General features: G+C 42.2%; 1 protein-coding gene across 4 annotated transcripts in view; it reads right to left on the minus strand.

Annotated features, from left to right (window-relative positions):
• Positions 1 to 15,642, minus strand: part of nedd4l (NEDD4 like E3 ubiquitin protein ligase) — a 441,756-nt gene that overhangs the window by 178,643 nt on the left and 247,471 nt on the right. Inside the window, exon 1 of one of the 4 annotated variants that reach the window (XM_041209917.1) lies at positions 9,702 to 9,790. The exons of the other annotated variants lie outside the window; for them this stretch is intronic. Coding sequence (XP_041065851.1) covers positions 9,702 to 9,725 — 24 coding nt within the window. The 5' untranslated portion in view covers positions 9,726 to 9,790. Of the gene's footprint in view, positions 1 to 9,701; positions 9,791 to 15,642 lie in introns of those variants that run through there. 4 annotated transcript variants of the gene reach the window in all.

The raw sequence follows: 15,642 nt of genomic DNA on the forward strand, positions 1-15,642 counted from the left end.
GCACATAAACAGCTCATTCAGCCCAACCAAATCTACGTCAGTGTTTATGCTACATGTGAGCCTCCTTCCACCCTTCCTTATCTATCTCCAACATATCCTTCTTTTACTTTCTCCCTCATGTATTTAGTTAGCTTCCCATGAAATGTATCTATCCAATTCACCTCAACTGCTCTCTGTGGTTTCAAGTTCCACCTTCTAGCCACTCTTTGGGTAAAGAAGTTTCTTCTGAATTCCCTATTGAATTTATTAGTGAGTATCTTATATTTATGGTGCAGGTTATGGTCTCACCTGCAAGTTGAAGCATCTTATATCTACCCTATCAATGTCCTTTCATAATTCAGAATCTTAAAGACCTCTATCAGGTCACCCCTCAGACTTCTCTTCAAAAGAATGGAGCCTCAGTCTATCCAATTTTTTTTGATAAGTATAGCCTCTCAGTTCTGATATCATCACAGTAAATATTTTTGTACCATCTCCAGGACAACTTTATACTGTACCTTTTTATGCTATGGAGACCAGAACAGTTCACAGTATTGCAAGTGTTCTCTAACCAAGGTTCAATCTAAGTTTAGCATAACTTCTCTGCTATTCAATTATATCCCTCCAGAAATGAGCCCTGGCGCTTGGTTTATTTTGTTAGGCAAAACAAAATGCTTGCAAAAAAATATAACGAGTTTTGTGAACATGCAGTTGTAAAGTTAACTGTATATTATATCACTTCCATGATACGTCTATGCTCATTTTCCACATACAGCACTAATTACTGGAGTTAGGTTACATATGAAGTAATCCGTTGCTATGATACAAATGATAATTAGCAACTATGAATAGTTGTATACATTTAAATAACAGTTTCAGGTTAAGACAAATACTATTTGCATCACTGGGAAAATTAATTCAGCATTCTCGGCATTAGCGAGAAATGCTCTGTGACAGGCATCCAGTACAAAATGAATTTTAAGATTGCAATCTTCTGGTTAAAGAATACAGCCAGCTCGAGTAATTGAGAAACCATTCACATAGCCAACTCAATACATTTGAGGTGAACATGTAGCAGTGGGTAAACATAATTTAGAATAAAAAAAGGTGACAGTTAGCTACACCTTGATTCAGGTTCCTTTTTTTTTAAAGTAACTCATGAATTTAAAGGACATTGGTAATTGTCAAATAGATATATACTTTCTTTGGCTGGGGAGTTAGCAATGAGATGGGTAAAATAAAACAGCCTCTTAGGTAAGGAAAAATATCTGCACAGTCACTGGTGCATGGGATGCTTCACTGCAGAGCCTCTGAGGGATTAGCCACTGTATCTGAAGGACAAATGAATAAAAATTTGATGCTAGTTACAACACTCTACAGAAAGAGCAGAGCATAGAATTAGTTGTAGAGTGCTTTAGCAAAGAGCCAGCACAGGCAGGCTGGGCTGAATGCCTTGTGTGCTGTAAACTTCTGTACGCGGCCTTTATTTTTACTATAACACTGTTCAGTTAGAAACTGTGAAGTGTAAAAGAGATTAATTGATATATTGATTGCTGGGCCAGAAGCCATTATGTATTACCTCAAATTACGCTGGAAGATTAAGGTGCTTCAAAAATTTGAGCAACAAGTGAAGCTAGCCATCTCACACTGCTACTATGGAGTTGCAACACTAACAAGCCAATTCTTCACTGTCAAGCCAAAAAGACATTCTGTCTACCGCAGAAATGAGTAAGGTGGTATATGAATTTCAGTGCCTGTGTGATGCCAGGTATACAGGCCATATGTTCCAACGAATAGTGGATCTGATCAAACAGCATGTCCCTTCGGCTGTTCGCAATAGGCAAGTGCTGACTGTACGTAACCAACCCATGCTTCCATAACTCAGAACATTGTGTCCGATATTAGTTGTGATTTAATGATTGGACACTATGAAACAATCCTGATTGTGCTAAGAATTACACTAACAACCAATTTATCAGTCAGGGTCACAGTGTGGTTCATTTACACATGCTAGAAGCTATGAACATTCACACACAGGGCCCAGTCCTTTGCAAACAACAAGAACATGTCCATGCATTGTACCTTTTTCAACTAAACATAAGTTTGGGGTCAGCCACTCCCTAGTTCATTCCCCATAGCAATGCCTTGACCATTCACAGTCAATCTGTTTGGTGTGAATTTAAACAAAAGCTTGGCAATTAACTTTCTATGGTAACAACTCTATCAATCAGAGTCCACTTGCCAACCAATCAGCACCTTCTTCTCATGCAGTACAAATTGTTGTTCCCTTTGAGATTTGGTGTTCTTGCGAATCTGTCCTGATGAGCAGAAAACGAAAACCTACGATAGCACGTCTCTTTCTTTTGCAATACTCAAGCATTGCCCTATGTTTTTATCATGCAGAAAGCAGTTTTTGCTCAATTGTAGATGCAAAGAAGCATTTATAAACCTAAATGAAAATTAAAAACACAGTTCATTAGAAAGCACTTCAGAATAACTGCATCCCTTTTCAAATAATTGAAACGCTGCACAATCTTAGGAAAAAAGTGATTAAAAGCTATTGGTAAGGGCAGGAAGACGCTTATGACAGAGCAGGGAATTATCATGGGAGATCATCAGCTTCGAACATTTATCAAACTAACTGATGTTTAAAAATGGATTTAATAACCTACTACATAACAGTAGACATTTCTTATTTAAATTACTTTTTTCTCTGCCTGTGGAGGTTCACTCTGATATTGGCTCTTCCATCAAATCTCCTATTTCTATGGGGAATGGACCACTGATGATAAACACTTATGTCAGCAAACAGATCTTGTTGTTACTAAATCTAATGATCAAAAACTAGAATATGTAGATTAATTCAAATCAGAAATTCATTAAGCGAAAAGTATTAAATTAGTTTACAGTTTTTGAAAGATGGGACAAACATATGTCCTTCCAGCTGCCACTACTATAAATGGTCATAAAGAGCTGGCTCTGGAACAGAGTCTTTTCGCTGAAGTGAACATACTGTGCAAGCTAATCAGTTAAAAAATGATCCAGTATGCTGTGGCTACAATAACATTCCAAAAGAATATTGTTTAAGATCCTTTGCAGGCTTTTGAGTATAAACTGCATATGGATGGGAGTTGAAGCTTGACTAACACCTCTTAAAATGAACAAATTAATTGCACCCTTCTTCCTTCAGGGGCTTGAGTTTCGCTATTTGCTTTCGCTAATGTTGTCCTAGTTTTTTGGGCGCGGTTTGTTTAGACATCAAACAATGGCTCCCAATCAAATTAGTTGATCTCAGCTGGAACAACAATATGAGTGTCTAAGAGTTCCCAAGAAGAGTCATACAGACTCGAAATGTTTACTCTGTTCTCTCTCCACAGATGCTGTTGGACCTGCTGAGTTTTTCCAGCACACTCATTTCAGATTTCCAGGACCCACCGTGTTTTGCTTTTATTTTAAGGTTATAGGTAGTTGCTTTAACAGGAAGGCGAAAGTGAACGCTGCAAAATTGTAGGCTGGGAGGGAGAGAGAGAGAGAGAAAACATTCAGTGAGTGGATGTAAAATACATAATGCGGAATCATACCAGATTTGTGGTGGTGGTTGGTTGGTTGGGGGGGGGGGGGGGGGTGGGGGGGGGGAAGAGGCGTGGTGTGGGGGTAAAGCCAGCTGCAATGGAGGCTTTTCAAGCCATATTGTCCCAAACCCGCCATATTAATTATGCACTGCCAGGAAACACACCGTTTCCATGGCGGGCGGGCTCTCATTCACCCACCACATTATCACCTCGCCGCTTCAGCACTCCAGGTGCCATATTTAATGTCCAGCAACACGCACACCTCAGTGCTTCCAGCCCACAACTGCTGCAAAGACGACTTGGCCCTGAAAAGCCAAAAGTGCAACACCCAGGTTCAATGATGTGTCCCTCAAGTGCCTTTTGGATGCAATGAAGGCTCGCCGTGATGTCCTTTACCCCGCTCTGGCCTCAGGATGGGCAGCAACATCACTAATCCAGCTTGGGAGGCGGTGACAGCAATATGCCGGGGCCAGTGCCCTGCAAAAGAGGACAGCCACCTAGTGCCGCAAGAGGATGAATGATCTCCTCTGTTCCAGCAGGATAAGTCACTCTTCTCATCACTCTCAACTCACAAACCCATCACACATCCACAGGGTTCTCACATCTCAAGGGACAACACCACTAACTCTCACACACACCATCATCTCCATCAGGCTCAAACCCTCTCGAGCTCGTGCCCTTGTGCCCATCACAGCACTTACCACACCCTGCACCAGTGCAGAGACACACACCTCAGTGCAACCTAGATCTAGAGCAGGCTCGGATTCACAATCTAGTGGTCACCGCACGGACATGTCCACAGCAACAGCAGGAGGCAGATTTGTGCGAGCTCCCAGGCACTCGGAGGACTGCTGGGGATCAGGCGTCTGTGAGGTCCGAGTGAGGTGACAAGGCTCTGGATTTAGCCTTCAAACTTATCCTGGAGAGTCAGTAGGCGTGGGAACATTACGCAGAGCTGTTGGAAGCCCTCAGCAGAGTGGCACATGAGTTGAAGGAGTGCATCCGCCTGCTCTCTGATGAAGTGGTGCCCACATGTACGTGTATGGAGACCCTGATCCAGGAGAACACAGAGATGTGTGCAGACCTGCACTCCATCACAGGAGCCATGGGTTAAGTTCCTGCAGTGGCAATGTGAGGGGGAAACAGGGCACCTCGGCATCCCTTCCGGTGCCCCTTTCCCTCAAACAGTCAGGCCGGAGCCCATTGGCACCTGAAGGAAGGAGCAGCAGCTGAACACCCCTGGGTCATCCACTCGGGAATCTCAGGGGCTGTCTGCTCCCTCCTAGTCCCCTTTGCCCGTGAGCCCCTCAACCTTGTCCTCTGTCACTGCAGGGGAGGGAGAAAAGCATGTGTGTGTGGCAGGGCCTTTCGGAGCCTCCTGCAAGCACACACTCATGCACGCAGATCATTCACATTTCATACTCATCTTAATGTCCCGAGTGTTTTTAATGCTTTCAGTTGACAATCTGAGCTGACCTGCATCTCCGTCCACTCAATGATCACACTCCCATGCAGCACCTGATTTCATCCACCATGACTGTCATTTCACTTTCGATTTGGACAGCATGGTCTGGATTCAGTTTTTCATTTGCTCCCCCAATCACCCATTTCCTTTCCCCCATCACAGTTAACCCTGGCCTCACCTTCCACCTGCCTTCTGCGACCTACCAGCCTTTTCCTTCAGGGACGTCCAGGTGAACATGCACAGTCCTTTCCTGCCCGAAAATCCCAACCCCATTCACTCCCGGACCTCCTCCTTCCAACCATTGGGATCCGTGTCTGCCTCCAAGTACCCACCAACCACCCTTGCCATCCATTCTACCGCTACCATCGCACCCTCACCCTCCCACCTGATTCTGTCCTCCAAGCCCCTTCTCCACCCACCCCCCAGTCCTCCCACTCCCCTGGAGTCCACCTCCCCACTTAGTCTCTCCCCCTTCCTTGCTCCCTCAGATACCCTTACTTCTTACACCACCCTTAGTCCTTCTCCCTCCTCCCAACTCCTTCCTCCAGCCTTACCTCTTCCTCCAGTCTCATTTCTTCCTCCAGCTTGACTCCTTCCCCATTCCCGACTCCTTCCTCCACCCTAACTTCTTCTTCCACCCTTACTTCTTCTCCTCTCTATATTCTTTCCTCCTGTCGAACGCCTTCCCCTCTCTACAGTCCTTCCCTTACAACCCCCTTACACCTACCTCCCCAGCCGCCATTTTCTCCCCCCGTTAACCAACCTACCCCCCCACCCAATCTCACCTCCTCAACACCTTCATTCTCCCCTCTCAACCTCACCCCGACACCTTCATTCCCCCCTCCCAACCTCAACCTACCCCCTTCCCTGACACCTTTTCACAGCTGAACCTGTCACAGCTGTCAAGTCATGCTCTGCATGTTTTCCCGTTAACATGGGCGGATGATCTGGCAGGGTGGTTGAGTCACGTGAGCTTGTAAAGATATGCTGATGCACTACAATGAGGTTCCCAACATCTGAAAGAACGCAGCTTGCCATCGACGGGCTGAGCGGATTATTACCAATTGGTTTCACAACGTCGCAAAACCGATTTTTGGCCTTCTCGCCATATTGTCTGTTCATGCCACTGAACACATACGACAGCAGCGAGCAAGGGAAATCCCGGCCATTGGCTGGGAAATTAGAATTCCTAAAGCTGCAAAGGGTTTTTGTACGTATATTAGAATTAAGTTGACTGAGGTAAAATCTTCAATATTTCACAAGTTAAGAGACTAGGTTATAGGGACCAAGAAGACAAGACCCCAGAAGTCCTAGGATCCACAGGAATGACAGTGTATCATGCCATACATCAACAAGTGGAATGTTAAATATTAATCTTTGTTGTCCAATAAACCTCGCAGGGGGAGGAGGAAGTGGAAGGGATAAGGGGGGCAGGGGCCAAGGTGGAGGGTGGGGGAAGGGGGCAAGGGGAGACAAGCAGGGAGGGGAAAGGGGAGCAAAGCAGTGTTGAAGACAAGAGGGACGAATCTTGCCACCAAGAATCCACCCCCTCCTGAGTGCTACCCAGCAATCACATAAGAAAAATATTATTTTCTGGAAGGCACCAATGAGAGGAAGGGGAAAAAATTACCACACAAAAGTGAAACTATAATACAGTACCAATTTTACAACAGTAACTATGCTTCAAAAGTACTTCATCGGCTGTTAGGTGCTTTGCAGCATCCTGAAATGATAAACATGCTGCATAAGGATTTGTTCTTTTTTGTACAGAAACTCCATTCATGCTACGATCAAACATGGACAACCTGCGTGGTGGTTATCTCAGGCTTAAACAGATGTAAAAGTACACTAGATAAGGAGAGATGGCCTTTCAAGATTGAACCATCTTTTTGTGGGGTATGTGGAACATTTTCTGGTCCAGGCCTACTCAAGTACCCTACTCATTTCTTTTTCCACAACATTGATGACTGTATCCCAGTGCCATTTCCTTCTCTTGCTTAGAACCAAAAGATTTAATCAGATTTTCTTAAATTTTCACCCTTGTCTCACCTTCACATGGCCCATCTCCATCTCTTCACTTCCCTGACTTTCCTATCTCCGTTCTTGGGGATAAGCTATTGACCAATGATCACTGTAAGCCCACCGACTCTCACAGCTACCTTGACTCCATTCCCTCACACTGTGGTCGCTGTAAAGACTCTATTTCATTCTCCCAGTTTCACTGCCTTTGTTGCATCTATTTTGACAATGTCAACTTTCATTTTCGCAATTCTGATTTGTCTCTCTTTCTCCTCGAGGAATTCCCTCCACCTTGATTGACAGGGCTGCCAAGGTTTTCCGTTCTATTTCCTGCACTTCTGTTCTCACCTCTGCTCCACCCTTAGAATCATAGGGTTCCCCTTGTCCACACCTTCCACTCTACCAGCCTCCATACTTAAAAGATCATACTCCATCATTTCGTCCACCTCCAGCATAATGTCACCAAATACATTTTCCCCTCCCCTCCCTTTCAGCATTCTGAAGAGACTGTTCACTCAGTAACATTCTGGCCCTCTTTTCATTCCTCCGCAACTACCAACCCCCCAACCTCCCCTTCCCACAACACTTTCCTATGCTAGCAAAGGATCGCAACACCTGCTCTTTGACCTGCTCCCTTTCCACTGTCCAAGGCCCAAATGTTCCCTTCAGATGAAACAGTGATTTATTTGTAATTCTTTCAATGTGAACAGCAAATACAGTATACTAAAATGTAGTCTCCTCGGCACTTTGGAGATTAAATAAAGATTAAAAATAAAGATTAAATAAATAACGAATTTGGGGAGCACCTCCTTTCAATCTGCATGTGAGACCCTGAGCTTCTGGTCACCAGGGTTCTGAATGCACAATTTTATTAGATGATTATATTTTGGGACTCTCTTTAATTCAAGGTAAAATGGGATAGTGAAGTGAGCACTTAATCTGTTATGAGCTATGCCAGGCAAGACAACAGCCTGAAATTGCTTTGAATTGGTTACTGGGTTTTCAGATGTATTTTTAAAAGTTATCAGTCTCTCAGGGGATCGCAACACTAGGCATTTTAATTCCTTGCACCATGCCCTCCATCTGACCTCTCTGTCTTCAGCCTCCTATACTCATACAGTATTGCAATGAAGCTTATTATCTCGAGGAACAGCACCACAGCTTTCAATCAGATACTTCACAGCCTTCCAGATACAACGCTCAGTTTAACAATTCTAAATCATAAACACTGCTCCCATTTTTTAGTGAGTAGCTATTGGCGATTATTCTGCTGTTCCCATTTACACCTCCTTTAAATTGATCTTTGTTCCCTTGTTTGTCCCATTTCCATCTCCTTTTCCCTTCTGTCAATCTCTCCTGCCTTCCATCATGAGTCTTCCCTTCTGTTCAATTCCCTTCCTCGCCTTTTCCTGCCAATGTACTTGCTTAAAACCTAGTATATTTCCAACTTTTTCCAGGCCTCATGCAAGGACATTGACCTTATCTCTCCACAGACCTTGCATGACATGCTGAAAATTTCCAGAATTTTGTTCTTAATTCTGGATTTCCAGCACTTGACTTTTGTATCTGCTGGTGACAGCAATCATGATTCAGTTTCACCAGGTTCAGTTTCTACTTAGAACAGTACTGTTTATATTTGCTTGTGCTTAAAATGCGGTAACGAAAATTTTTGCAAGGGAATGGGGTAAAAGAGGAAAAAGCAACACAAAGTGACGTTGTACTCCCAGATGCAGAGCAGCAAAGGAGAAAGTTTGGTCACAGCCACTGTGGCTGGCAGGATTACACAGATTCTGGACTGCACAAGAAAAAATGAACATACTTATCACAACAGTGGAGTCTGTGTAGATGTCAAGGATAGAGTGTTTCCCTGCTTTGGTGAATTTATCCTCAGGAGAGATGACAAGTCAGTTTATTTTTACCTGAGAGTAATAGCAATATGGGAAAATAATTTCAAGACGCGTTCACTGTACTATATTATCAGAATTGATTTTCCTCCACACACAATGAAATCTAAAGCTCAGGTGGTGTCTGCTATCAAGTCAAGGCAATAAGCTTCTCAATAGCGCAAGTATATATACACACACACACACACACACACACACACACATATATATTTAAACAAAAATATTTGTCACTTATAAACATTTACTGTTTACAATATTGGCAATGGCCTGAAGGCCAATGGAAAACACCAGTACAATGTTTGGCAGAGGTGAATAAACCTTAAAACAAAAGACAATTGTAAAGGTGAGGAGGGGAGAGGTTAAAAAGACAGTTCATGAAACAATTTTACAGTTCCTACATTTACTGTTGTGACCTGAGCAGAATATTACTATTATGGATACTGTAAAGATATAATGAATCAATTTCTTATTTCCTTTTGCAGAGATGTGATTATTCTATTCCATATAGCAGCAGACATAATCGTTTCACCTTTACCTTGCAATAAATCAGCAGCACAGAATCTGCATTACCTGTGTTTTTAATTAAAGGATCTAGGCTTACTTGGGAGAAGGGGAAGCAGCAATAGGCCAGTACAAGGCAATTTAAGTTCCGCAATAGTACAATCAATCTCACACACTTCATAAACATCCACACATGATCAATGTTTTGTTCAACATCACTTTATACCTTGGGTTCACCATTTAAAGTTTTCTTTTACTCACCCTCATCTTTGGAAACTTAACCATTCTGTTTGCCTTCAGTTGAGAACAAAGCCACTGAAGTCAGTTTATGAAACTTAACAAGCTACGTGTTGCAACGTTCTTCCTGAACTTCAATGATGACATGTCTGAACTTGAAAGACTAAGTACTGACTCAGTATTATTGCATAGTCAAATATCTGTTCCCAAGTTGTCTCCATCCAGCAGTTTTAAAGCAAGGAGGTGTAACAAATAATGCCTGACATACTACATAAAGTTATCTGCCCTTGTACCATTTGTGATTATGTGCCACTTAACTTTTAGTTTGTCACAAACATGATAGTTGCTTGGGCATACAGCCAATATCACATGTTGAATCGGTTCAATCAAATGCATTGCCCAATTTACTTCAGTTTTCAATTCAGTCAGTCTCAGGTTTAAAGAAACAAACCATCTCCAACTTCTGTAATAAAATATTATATTAATGTTTATTGAAGGACAATTGTGGTTTCCAAATAAAGAGTTCTGGCAAGAATCCAGTCACTCAACTTAACTGCTTAGTTGCTGATGGCAACCAAGTCATTTGGGGGGAAAAAAAATACCTTTTTTAAAAGCAAAATTCACTTAAGTGGACAAGAAGTTGCCGCAGTGGCTTACGATGTGAATTACACTTTTTACTGCAGCCTTCAACTCAAAACTTGCTCAAAGCAAAATTTGATAATAGTGTGGGAGGGCAACAGGGTATCTTGGGAGTCAAATCAGGTACAGAAAGAGAAATAAAAAAGGAAACAAAGATTTAATGAATAAAAAGAAACAGGTGCAAAACAGAAAAATAGGTTAATTTAAATCTCCAGCAATAATTGCCTGATTGAAGAAATGAGGTTCCACAGTTAAAATGGTCAGTTTCTAAGTCAGAGAGGTTGATCGACAGACACTAACGATGATCAGAGATCATTGATCAAAGATACTTGCACAATTAATTATTAGACTTCAATTTCTGCGGTGAATCGAATGGGCAATTAATTCAAAATCCAGCAATTTTAAAAAAATAATGGGAGGCTAAGGCTGCAATGCTTAGGGGTGGGTTGTGGGAGGGGGAACAAAGAGGCAGGAGAAGGAGGTAAAATGTGCACAATATCAAGAATAAAATTAGTCAACCTTTTCAAATTTATTAAGTTTCCAGTTGCCACACGAATACCAAGGACATATCTATGACAGACCAATATCACTTACATTTTGCAGGTTACAGTAATTCAGGAAAACTCAAGATACCATTTTTTCCTTTTGGTCTAGATCATCTTCGTCAACAGGGATGACAGCAGGTCAAAGATTTGTAGCTATCCATTAAATCATTGCTGCAACAGTTTTGCAGTGCAAGAGAAATTTACAGAACAAACATTATTTAGCATGACAGAAATCAAGGCTACTGTGCTTCACAGTATATGTTTACTAGCAGTAACATATATTTGTAGATCAGGTCATTAAGATATTATTACATTAACTGTATAATTCTTTTCTTTTAATTCTTTCACGGGGTGTGGCCATCACTGGCTAGGCCAACAATTATTGCCCATCCCTAATTGCTCTCGAGAAAATGGTGGTGAGCCACTTTCTTGAACCACTGCAGTCCATGTGGTGTAGGTACACTCACAGTGCTGTTCGGAAGAGAGTTCCAGGATTTTGACCCAGTGACAATGAAAGAATGGCGATATAGTTCCAAGTCAGGATAGTGTGTGGCTTGGTGGTGTTCCCATGCATCTGCTGCCCTTGTCCTTCTAGGTGCTAGAGGTTGTGGGTTTGGCAAGTGCTGTCAAAGGAGCCTTAGTGATTTGCTGCAGTGCATCTTGTAGATGGTAGACACTGCTGCCACTGTGCGCCCATGGTAGAGGGAGTGAATGTTTAAGGTGGTGGATAGGGTGCCAATCAAGCAGGCTGCTTTGTCCTGGGTGCTATCAAACTTCTTGAGTGTTGTTGGAGCTGCACTCATCCTGGCAGGAGGAGGGTATTCCATCACACTCCTGATTTGTGCCTTGTAGATGGTGGACAGGCTTTGGCAGAATTCCCAGCCTCTGATCTGGTCCTGTTGTCTATTGACAAATATGGGAAACATAGGCACACATATTGAAGGAGTTACAGAAACTTTGAGCATTTGACCTATCTTGCTTGTGATAGCCATTTGAAAGAGCAAGCTTGTTTAATCTCACATCCCCACTTTTTGTTCATAACCCTGGAAGTTCCTCATCCTCAAGTATCTGACAAACTCTTTCTTAAATTTACTTATGCAACCAGAATCCCCCATCCCAATAGAAAATTTTGACATTGTATTTAACAGCATTCATATGAGCTCATTTGCAATCATCTGCATTCAAAAGCAAACATTTAGTCATCATTTGACATCAAATAGGGAAGTGACATAATTGGCGATCAACTAACGTGAAGTTAAATCATACAAATTTCAAGCGACATCATTTGTGATCACCTAGCATCATTTACGTGCTCAGAAGGCATTTAACTGACATAAAATTGCTTAAGGAGCTTGTTTGTAAGGTGTACACAAATTGGTTTCCATGTTTCCTATATTACAATCATGGCTCCACATCAAAAAGTACTTAATTGGTTGTAAAGCAGTGAGACAGCCAATGGTCATGAAAAGTGTTATAAGCATGTAAGCCTTTCTTTACTCTTTCAGCTTTTGTTTGTAATTTCTTCATTTATTTCTAGCTTCCTGAAACCTACAAGTAGCCTCTTTGCCAACAGGACATATTTGTAGATAAAAACAAAAAAACTGCGGATGCTGGAAATCCAAAACAAAAACAGAATTACCTGGAAAAACTCAGCAGGTCTGGCAGCATCGGCGGTGAAGAAAAGAGTTGACATATTTGTAACTTGGTAAGCTCCTTGATCTAATCCTGTTTGCCAATTTCTCCTTATACCAACACATCACCTTTCTAAAATCTACACTTTTCCAATCTAATGCTCTTGTTCTTGGGTTTACTTTGCACTATTTGCTCATTACTCCCAAGGTTCCATGTACATTTAGTTCATCACCTAATTTATTTCATTACACATAATAACATCCAGTACCATCTCTCCCCTTGTAGACAGGCATACTGCTCACAAAAGAAGAGTGGCACATATTTTTGGAATTCCATTCATTGTCTTCATTTATTATACCAATTAATTAGTGGGCAGTTAGCGTCCCCAAAAACGAAAATTTTGTTCTTCCTACTCATCATCTTGATCCGTCCACAGGTTAAGTCTTGTATTTCCCTCCCACAGCTAAGAGATTTCTACTACAATTCTAATAATGTAACAATGCTATTTTTTAAAAAAAATTTGATGTATAAAACATACAAACATATGAAATTCAAACATGAAAGTGACATCTGACCCTTTGATTCCACCCGATGTAATGTTATTCCAAACAAGCATCATGGCCCTCAATGCCATACCCATCAGCCACATTATATCCTGGTAATATCCAAACTAACAAGGGAAAAAAGCAATTCTAGGATATTCCTCCTTGATCCTCAAAGGCAATCAAAATGAATTCCAGTGGGCCAGAGTGACCATGCTGCACATCGCCCAATACCCCACCTATCTTCTGTCCACAATGATATTAGCCTAAGCCAGGAACTCATCAATTTCCTTTGAACACTTGCAATGAACCTGTACTCAATGTGCAAGCCTGAAACAAGTTCACAAAGCTCAACCACCATCTGTGGAAAGAAAATTATGTCATTTGACCTAGATGTCCCCATGTTTTTCTAACTCACACATAGGTCCCTTGGTTCTAAAAACCTATCTAATTCAAATAGTTCTTCCACAAGAATCTCTCATTCATTTAACTACTGAAAAGAAATGGCAGCAGCAACAAAGGTTGTGCAAAGCATACTGGATGCAATCCCAAACACCATCTTTCAGAACAGAAATCCATTTCACTCCTTCAACATTTAATTCATTTGTGACCACAGGCTGTACATAATGTGTGTCTCTACCCAGTTATCTGGCAGCAATCATGATGGAGTAATCCTGTGCCAGTCCTGTGAATCACCCTTATTCCAACAAGCATGGGTGATGGGGGCTATTCTGTTTACACTTAGCTCATGACTCCTGTCAGGAGCACAGTCACAGCCGCAGCAGTGACTCACAAGGGCCATTCTGCCACCAGCAATGTCACTGAGCAGATATTTGGTGTTCTTAAACAATGCCTTCACTACCTGGTCCATTCAGGAGATGCAGTGTGAGACTGTCCTGAGTGGTCTAGATTTGTGGATATCTGCTGCATAATTTGCCATCATGAAAGGCAAACTTGACCACCATCTGAGCAGCAAGAGATGCAGGGGCAATCGAAATTTAAGGCCATTGTCTCTGCTTGCCTTTTATTTTTGAGTGCAGCAGTCCTCTGTGCAGCATTTAGTGTAAAAATATAAGGGGCAGAATTTTGCCCTTGGCAGGGTTGCTCGGTGGGGCTGTAGGGAAGCCGACCGCTGCCCGCGATCGGCACCGCACCGTAATTTCATGTTGGTGGGCCAATTATGGCCCGCCCAGCATGAAACACGAGTGTGAGCGCTCAGTGCTGCCTATGCCGAATGCAAGCTTCACACATGCGCACGAGCATAATTTCCGAGGCACGGAGCTGCTTCGGCAAGATGAAGAAATATTTTTAAAAAGTTTTTTAAATAACAATGTAATAAAACATGTCCCCTCATTTGACTCTGTGGATTCAGGGACATATTATTAAAGAAAAATTGATGCTCTTATTTGCTTTTGGAAACCTCATCCTGGCCATGGATGAGGTTTCCAAAAAAATGCAAAGGCCACTTGGCCTTTTCGCCTGCCTGCCAACCATTAGGTTGGATGGGCAGCAAAAACTTCACATTACTTGATAACTTAATGGCCTTACCAGGCCTTTCAATTGCCAGCGGGCACGCTGCTGACTCCGGAGTGCGCCCACAACCGAACTATCATGCGACTGCGCGTTGACGTTGGTACCCTCGGCCGACCTCGACGTGCATCATTCCACGCTTGTGCAGGTCTTCACCTGCCGAGTGAAAATTTCTACCCAAGAAGTAGTCGACCACTTGACCGCTCAATTCTACTCTACGATTCACTAAGTTGTTGGCCGATTTTCGACCTCAGCTACATCACCCCTCCAGTGTCCTCATATCTTTGATTCCCTTAGTATCCGAAAATCTATTGATCTCTGACTTGAATATACTCAATGTAGCGCCTATAGCTGTCTGGGCTAGTGAATTCCAAAGATTCACATCTCTTTGAGCGAAGAACTTCCTCCTCTCAGTCCTAAATGGTTAACCCCTGATTCTAAGATTCTGACTGCAAATATTGTCACTCTTCCTCCTTTCTAAGCTGTTCTGTCTCTCCTAAAGTATAATCACACCTTCCACTCCTAGCAAAGAACAGTCACTTTAAAAAATTTTTTATTGCTTTTAAATTTACATCTTTGTTATATAATTGCTTTCAATTCATCCAGTTTGCCTCCTTCATTAAGTGTTGCTTTATCTGCACTTAATGCCACTCCATTCCCTTAACTTCTTATTTCTAATTCCTTTACCTCAGCTTCTTCGTTGCCTACAATTTGATCTTTATCCCTCTACGAATGGGTGTAACATACTTTTAAGTCTCAGATTCTGAACCTGGAATTGTGCTTATGATTCCCCAAAGCCAGTTTCTAATCTTAGCCAAACCATCAATTTAAACGGAAACAGAGTGTTCACAATCAGACAGAGGGAAATTGAAATTTGTGGCGCAACAACTTGGCTTCTTTCACACATCAATTAGTGCAAAAATAATAGTCTGGCACAAAGGATGGAACAGCCTCCCATTCCAGTTGTAAAACAGCATGATGTATGAGTGGGAACATCTACAGAAACTAAAGCAGCAAATGGTTTAAGTGACGCCTTCAGTTCCTTTTGGGTTGAACATTTTATCTCTTGACATTTAC

The sequence above is a fragment of the Carcharodon carcharias genome, chromosome 1 (genome assembly GCF_017639515.1).
Source record: "Carcharodon carcharias isolate sCarCar2 chromosome 1, sCarCar2.pri, whole genome shotgun sequence".
NCBI classification, from domain to species: Eukaryota; Metazoa; Chordata; class Chondrichthyes; order Lamniformes; family Lamnidae; genus Carcharodon; species Carcharodon carcharias.